This window comes from Genypterus blacodes, unplaced genomic scaffold (assembly GCF_046128005.1).
Source record: "Genypterus blacodes isolate CSIRO-AG114 ecotype Tasmania unplaced genomic scaffold, CSIRO-AGI_Gbla_v1 ptg000104l_1, whole genome shotgun sequence".
NCBI classification, from domain to species: domain Eukaryota; kingdom Metazoa; phylum Chordata; class Actinopteri; order Ophidiiformes; family Ophidiidae; genus Genypterus; species Genypterus blacodes.
The window spans coordinates 946,723-955,000 of NW_027466908.1; the positions used below are offsets into that span (position 1 = coordinate 946,723).

The window sequence follows — 8,278 nt, forward strand, 5'->3', positions numbered from 1 at the left end:
AGACTTTGAGTGGACTTAAAAGTACTCAGTTCTCTACTGTGTACTCATTGTTCTACACTGAAGCAGGGCTGGTCTCTACTGTTCAGGGACGCCAATACTTCTTTATGTCATGTTGGTACCTGAGTACAAAAGACAATTAGGAGTATTTCTGTTTTGGATTAAATAGCTCAACCTACAACGGAGCCAGAATGATATAGAATATATCCTGTAACTTAGCCTCAGTTATGTCATACTTTGCTGGTATTTTTGAGACGACGTGTATTTGAAGGCGTGTCTATCGTCATAACAACCATCCTGTTCTATAGAGCTACTGTTCATGGGGCAAAATAAATAGTGGGAGCTGAAAGTCCCGCTGAATACAAAATGGAAACACCCGCCGCCGTGGATCTGCAGTTAGTGGTTTAGTGGAACATGTTAGCATAGTAGTCTCATTCATAATCATCACGCGTCCATCAAGTATGAGGATTTATTCAGGCTTCTTTTGTTTTTGGGAGAGGTCTTCCAAAAGTAGGAACGCTGCCGTTTCAACAGCTGAGGAGTTGGAAGACGCGGCGTCTGCCTCTTCTCAAAGGAGAAAACACTCAGCATCAATACAGTTTGGCAACCGTGCAAAGTTTGGAGTGAATACGTGTGTGTGTGTGTGTGTGTGTGTGTGTGTGAAGTGTACATACTGTATGTGGACGTTCAGCACATGCAAGCTAGACACGACCTTTTGCGTGAGTGTGTGTGTCATCAGTTATACTTCCATACTTGAGGCTAGTATTGACAGACTTGTTTGGAGCTAGATCATCACCGAGCTACACCGTAATATTCAGTTACAAAAATAGTATCACAATATAGACCATTCAATATGAGCACCAGGGAAGGCTAAACATAGCCCGAGTATTTGGCTACATTCATTGTCTGGGCAACGTTTTACGGTAGCGGTGTGTGTGTATATGTGTATATGTGTGTGTGTGTGTGTGTGTGTGTGTGTGTGTGTGGCTGTCTGACACAGTGTTGGCAATGTTTTCTCACTCACAAGCTCTCCTAGATCTACCACACGATATTATTCGGAAACATACACAACTTGCTTACACTAAGTAACAACGGTTAACTAAAACCAATTATCAGTTAGAAAAATAGCTGTAGATTTGTTTGTTTTTTTTGTTTAACACTGAACATCTAAAAGAATCCCGCCCACTTCCTCAAATAAACCCCGCCCACATTTCCATAACAAAATAGTTTTCTTTGAAACAAAACACGGCGATGTTTTGAGGTTACGCGAGGTCAAACCTTTAGACTCTTGACGTCGACCCTGTATAGCAGAACGCAGCAAACAGAAGTGTGTTCAACTTAACACACCGGTAACTCATCTGCACGATACCAAGCGCCGCTTTACGGCAGCAAACATCACACTCATTTACGTGATACGCCGCTGAATCTACATCGAACCACTTTTAGGAAAATTACATCCAAACTACGTCACCGACATCGGATTATTAATGTACGTTGGAGCGTTTTGACGTGACGCAGAGTTTCATATAAGAGACCGCAGACCTGCCAAGTGAACGACGATTATCAAATTGAAACAGAAACAATGAGAGGGACCTAACGCCACCGTAATTATCCCCAAACATCACGTACGTATTGTTAAATCGTTGCCGCGTCACTTCAACGCATCGTAAATAAGTAACGACATATTTAGTCACTGTTATTTCTCTTCTAAATTGTAGTGATTTGGTTACATCAACATATACAATGACCTCACTAGGAAATACCATTACGGAACTGAACACACCTCTGCTTGAGCCTTTTACCTGGAAAACGCTTTGAGCCATGTTTGTAGGAGCCTAACACTTGGCTTACCGGAGTACGGTGACTAGCTTATATCTATAGGAGTGCCATTATTGCTTGTGAGAGGGTTCTGAAGTCTGAGTCGTTCTCCAGTAAAGTTCCGAGGCCGCGTACCTGCTCCGTCTGCTCCATGTTCTGAATGGGATCTGGACAGGAGAGGTGAGATCTGAGGTGTGTTTAAGTGCAGTGAGAGAGCCTGTGGGCCAACTGGAGAGCTAAAGAACAACTGTCCTCTGATTGGCTGTGCGTTTGAAACGACCTGGGCAGACAGGTCAAACAGGGATGTGGTTAAATGAGAGCGGCGCGTGTGTGCGTGTGTGTGTGTGTGTGTGCTCGCTCTGATCGAGTCACTGCTCATCATGTGACCGCAGCTTCAGGCCTGATGGGTTACACTCAAAGTGCTGCCGATCTAACCAGAGTGACAGGCCTCTCCTGTTACACGCCTCTGATGCAACGTTACAGCCTGTGTGTTGTATGTGTATGTGTGTGTCTGTGTGTGTGTGTGTGAGACCTCTCCCAACCTCCTGATCAGATTCAGAGGAACAAAGAGCAGAGCAGAAGCAGGCGGAGGAACTTTCAGCACCACAGAGTTGGACGATTATTAAGAGTAGAACACACACACGTTTAAACAACATGTGACCTCTGACCTCTCTGATCGTTTACTTTTGCATACTGAACACTGATGGTTTGCTCTGATAGCAGCTGCTCTAATCTATGGGGCCCTGGAAGATGAGCCGCGTCCAGCCAGGGGTGCTGAGGGCAGCGGAGCAGAAGGGGCAGACGGGTCTGAAGGCGTGGGTCCCGTGGGGCAGCGGGGTCTCGGCCCAGTACCTGGCTGTCCTCTCTGAGCACACGTGGCCGCACGGCACAAAGGCGTGAGTGGGAGCGCCGGCGTCTACGTACACAGCCGGCTCGCACCCCAGCCACAGCGGCACGTAGGGGCCCACGCTCCGGCACAGGGGACACTCTCTGCGGACCGTGGAGCCGTCGGCCTCCCCTGGGTCCGCCACTCCCTCCGACCTCTGGCCCCAGTCATGGCGTCCGTGAACGTGGCCGCAGGCGAGGTAGACCCAGGGCTGGCGTTCTTCAAGGCTGAAGGGACACAGAGAGTCAACACTTAATACTTCATCATCACATTTCATGAATTAATGTAAATTCAAACCTGAGGCAGTGAGTTTAATCCAAAATAAGGCCATGGAGATGCTGCCCCCTTGTGGTTAAACAGCAGTATTACAGAGCAGTTAATGGCACCAGACACAAATCCTCATGAGATGCACCCCGAAACTCATCACTGCCCTGCAGCTGTTTTCTCAGTGTGACTGTGCATGTAGAGACGCTGATGTCTTAAAGAAACGCATCGTAGGCGTTCCCAGATGGTCACTGTGCTCTCAGACCCCTGAGGGTTAATGATTCATGCCTGTGGCCTCACCTGTGGCTGCGCGGCAGGCTGGGGAAGGCCAGCGTGCTGAGGCCCACGGGGCACTGAGGCCGTGACGCGTTCAGCTCCTGGCGAAGTGCCTCCAGGTGACGCAGGGTGGGAGCGCGCAGGAGCCCCTCGCCTGTGCGCCACAGCAGGGTGGCACCGCACAGGTCCACCAAGGAGCCGTCACGCAGAGCGCTGCTCTCCCCTTCAGCCTGCAGACACACACATTCCTTATTTATACACAATCATTCTGAAGGACAGCTCTCATAAATGGATTCCACGGGCCTCTATGATATCAACATTGTGCGACTCACCAGCTTGCCGCGGCTGGGTCCAGAGCGCGTCTCCCTCAGGGCGTAGACATCTCCACACACTGAGATCTCCCTCCACAGACCCTGTTTGGGGTCCTCTGGGAACCCCTCTGGGTGCATCACCAGCACCCCGTTGGTGGTCAGGCCGTCCATGTGTCCATCAGGGTTTTTCCACTTGGTAGCTTTTTCCTGCAGAGGGATGAAGGAACAGAAATCATTCAGGACAGAAACAAATCACTTAAGCTGATCTACAAATCTGCTCACTGCTTACACTCAGCACTTTCTAACAACTTAAACTTGTACTCACTCCCAGGAAGATGTTCTTGGAGGAATCGAAGCCTGCAGCGTAGATGCGAGCGGTGTATGGTGGGTTGCGTTCACACACCACCCTGCAGGCGAACCTGGAGATGGTGCTGGGAGCGATGGAGGGGTCCTCCCCCTCCTTTCCCCCTCCAGAGGTGTCCGTCACCACAAAGTCAATGGGGCTTTCTGTGGAGCGACCGATCTGCAGGGGCGAACAGCAAAGTCAGGACTACTAACTGAGTCTACAGTTACATCAGCCTCTAGCTTACATTGTTGAAGCTCATTACCTGAAACATGTCTGTGTTGTTGTCATGGCAGTACTCCACCACCACAGTCTGGTTACGGGACAGAGTGAAGGAGATGCTATGCTGCCCCCTGCTGTGGACAACCTGCAACAACAACCAGACCTGACGCAATCACATCGTCTGCCCTCCACTATTTGATCCATACGTTCAAAACTTAACACACACACTGAGCTCCTCTCTGTGTGGGGTTAACATTCATACCAGAGGGTGAGTTCAGGTTTTATTGTGTATTAATATTTACGAAGCTAAACACGTCCCAGCTTTAGTCGCAGGAGCACACAAACACCTCTCACGAAAAGTGTTTCTCTGAGCAGCAAAACAATTAAATCAAAGCTCACTAACAAAAATGTGTTGACACACACACACTCTTCAAGCTTAGTCATCCTTCTTTTAGCTCACTTATGAAAGACAAACAGGAGTCACAGGAAGGAAACCCCACACACACACACACACACACACACACACACACACACACACACACACACACACACACACACACACACACACACACACACACACACACACACACACACACACACACACACACACACACACACACACACACACACACACACACACACACACACACACACACACACACACACACACACCTTGCTGTCCTGTGGCGTGTTGAGGATGTGCACGGCGCTGGGTTTGACCCCGTTGGCCTTGGCCCGTCTATACAGGGCGAAGCGGCTCTTTCTGCGCCCTCGGTCTCCGCACGGCAGAGATCCATTGTACCTGCAGAAAGATAACAATAAGAGCGTGGAAACAAGAAAGCGGCGTGTGCTCGCCTCCAAACCGGGCCACGCTGGAGTAGAGAGACTATAAAGGAGCTTTAACGCTCCGTCACGGCGGGGAGTTTATTGGCATAACTTCACACGGCGTTAAAACACAACGCAACATCAATCATCTTCGCACATCAATGAATGCGGCTCAATCCAGTTCATCACGGCGGAACAAGACGGTCTGCCATCTACGCCGCATGTGTTATTTATGACCAGGGAACTAAAGAGACTCGTAAAACTCCACTGAGGGTGCCGAGTTGCAAGGCCAATTAATTTTGTTTATCTACATTACAGCCATCATTTGAAGTCACAGAAGAAGAACAACTTGTTATGTTGAACCTCAACCTGCACTTGAAGTTCTCATTTACTGAAACGGAGAAAAACACAAGACAGGAAGCACTCCAGTTCAGATCACAATTAGAATGTTGTGTCCATTAGTACAAGCAGACACACACACACAGACACACAGGTGTTAATGTCTAACATTAATGATGGCTGCATTCCATTCGGCTGTGCCAGCTTTAGTGTCCTTCATGCTGACTTACTGGCAAAGCTCATTTGACAGGAACCTCGTTAAGGTTATTAGTTACACCTGTGCTCCTCCTGCCATGTCTGCAATGAGGAACCAATGCTGAGAACTCAACCCAAGGAAAGTTGATGCATAGAAGGAGACCTGCCTGTGTGAAAGTCAGCACTCAGCACAACCCTGCGAGGCTGGCAGGGAGCGGCTGGTGCACGGCAGAGGAATGCGGCACAGAGAGTGTTAAGAGTGTTATGGGTGAGATAAAAGGGTGAGGGAGAGATAAATAAAGAGGGAGAGTGATGGGAGGGGAGGGGAGCAGGAGCTGAGCAGAGCTACAGTGGCTGATGGATACAGAGGTGATGAGTGTGATATCCACTCCGGGCTAACTAAGATAACACCCGGTGGCAGGCAGCCACAGCAAAGATCACATGGGCTGCAGTGAAGCAGCCGTCGACACTGGGGCCGTGATGTGATCCACCAGACTGACACACACAGCAGAGTCAAACCAGTGATGGACAAACAGGCGACGGAAACACGGGGGCCGGCAGGAAGCGGGAGAGAGACGAGCTCCATTCCAACTGGGTTCCAAGGTCATCAAATGACCCAGACACGGGAACGAATCAGTATGCTGAACATGCACCAAGCACACTTACATGCACATTATACTACCATTAAGGTAATAATTGAATTTTGTTCAAATGTCAGCATAATGCCATTCAAATGAGCTAAATATCCGGAGTGTACAAAGGGAACAGCCTATGCTAATGGCCAACATGTAAATGTAAGTACACATGACTCATTTGGATGTCAGTGATCCCATACAGGACTGAGCCATGCAGCATGTTGACTTTATTGTGAACCGTGTAACACCACAGCCGTATTGTGACAGCTGAAGGAGGACACACTGCCAAACTCCACAGATTGCTCAACATTGACTCTTGCAGGGCCCGATAACGACAAGATCGCAGTTGTAACATGTGCTAACTTGAATCATCAAGATGGCCCAGCAGGACCCGTTAGCCCTTGAAGTTCCTCCCTCCAGCATGAGCGCGTCCGGGCCAAAACCTTGACATAAGGATTGTAAGGCTTAGGATAATTAACCTGATAAATTGAAACGTATGTTGGAGAAACAACAGTTCATCCTCCCACGGTCTCCGTGTGAACCCAGATACTAACAGACTCCCCAGTGAACACTAGTGGACAGACATGTACACTACATCAAACGCCTCCTTGTGCAGGCGGTAACAGCTGCCCACACAAACTAGACTGCCTGAAACGCATGAAAGGGGTCATAGTGTGCAGATTTACCTCCAACTTCCTAACTTTACAAATATATCTTTAGAAATTATTAAATGCCAGAAATCTGAACTAACCCAAAGTATATGACTCATTTGCAGATGCACATCTCCAGCAGAAAGAACGACTGTTGACCCAAAGATCCGGTGATTTGGCCGAGTCTGCTTAAAACTGGCAGCGGATGATTACTGCGTTTTTTTCCAAGGCGCGGAAGGTGTAAAAGAATGTTCTGTTCACACGGGCAGATGACGAGGAGGAGCGCTCATCAGTATGCTGATGCAGGCCACAGCCTCCTCACTCCATGATCAGCCAGAGAGGAAGAGATAGGCCATTAGGTCAGTTATGTTGGGCTTACACAGGAAGCTCTGCAGGGCGACAGAGAGGCCTATGTGTGACTGTGTGTGTGTGACTGTGTGTGTGTGTATTGTGGCACTGCTGGTCTCTGCAGACCCAGCACAGCATGGAGCTGCAGGGGTGGAAACGCCGTGGAAGCTGGTGGCTGTCATCAGCACATCCTGTCTTCTGTGTGTGCTGGTGCTTTAAGGGGGGGGTGAGTGTGAGTGTGTGTGTGACATTTCCTTGACATGGGTCTTTGCCAGGTTGCAGTGATTATCAATCAGTAATAAAAGACGAATTGATGTCGAAACTGATCCTAACAGCTCCCACGCATTTATCAGACAAAGCTCTGTCCCACTTTAGGCGATCACAGCTCCAGCATAGTATGACATCATTGGGATCCTCAGCCTGAGCAGCTCAGCGCCACTACAACCATTGATGAAACAGCGGCTACATCCGTAGTAGCCCTGTGTGCCCTGATTACTGCACATTTCAGTCATTTTACACTCAGACACACCTTAAGGGAAACTAATAAGCGACAAAATGACACATAGAAGGAGAGAATCTGGCTCTCAAAGTTAGTTTGTAACATCACTACGCCGACATAGACTGGCTACATATTCCGCTAAAGAAGCAAATGTGTCGCCAACTCGACTTTACACGGAGAAACGCCGGTGTTCGTGATAATAGCAGAGAATTAAACACAAACTAACCCGTTATATGCACGATTAATGCGCTGATAGATAGGTGAATCACACACAATTTTAGCCATTTTGTTTCATATTTAGGTCTTACTTACCCCAAAATGACCAGTTCGCCATATTTTACCGGGTCTTTAACGGGCACATCATCATCTCCGTCCTTTTTCGGCGAATTCATCAGACTGGAAGGTTCCAGGAGAGAAAACGCGTCCGACGGCGAGAGTGGCGAGATGAAACAATGCTAGCACACCGAAACTACAGAGGAGTGATACGGGCTGTGCGGTCAATCAAAGTTTGGGCACACTTTGACAAAGTTTTTCCAGACTTTTTCTTCCTTGTTTTATAGCTTTCATCCCGAAAAGGAGCATCTTTCCGCGGGTTTGTCGTCAGTGTGTAGTTAGTATCGCAACAAATCTATGTAGCATAGCGTACAACAACGGCTAGCGGCAGGGAGTG

The 8,278-nt window shown here is 48.5% G+C and overlaps 1 protein-coding gene across 1 annotated transcript; it reads right to left on the reverse strand.

Moving 5' to 3' along the window:
- Positions 1–257: 257 nt before the first annotated feature.
- Positions 258–8,263, reverse strand: LOC143008397 (E3 ubiquitin-protein ligase pellino homolog 2). The gene is made up of 7 exons (XM_076160138.1): positions 7,921–8,263; positions 4,790–4,919; positions 4,161–4,262; positions 3,878–4,075; positions 3,574–3,759; positions 3,266–3,471; positions 258–2,928 (listed from the first exon to the last, which is right to left on the reverse strand). The coding sequence occupies exons 1-7, from the start codon at positions 7,998–8,000 to the stop codon at positions 2,544–2,546; spliced, it is 1,287 nt and encodes a 428-aa protein (XP_076016253.1). The 5' UTR covers positions 8,001–8,263; the 3' UTR covers positions 258–2,543.
- Positions 8,264–8,278: the final 15 nt, after the last annotated feature.

What these genes read in the sequence shown, in the direction of transcription:
- LOC143008397 (XM_076160138.1), bottom strand. Translation starts at nt 8,000, where the DNA reads ATGAATTCGCCGAAAAAGGACGGAGATGATGATGTGCCCGTTAAAGAC. An exon ending in GGCGAACTGGTCATTTTGGG is followed by an intron (nt 4,920 to 7,920) that starts GTAAGTAAGACC and finishes ATCTTTCTGCAG; the next exon opens with GTACAATGGATCTCTGCCGT. An exon ending in ACACGCCACAGGACAGCAAG is followed by an intron (nt 4,263 to 4,789) that starts GTGTGTGTGTGT and finishes TTGTTGTTGCAG; the next exon opens with GTTGTCCACAGCAGGGGGCA.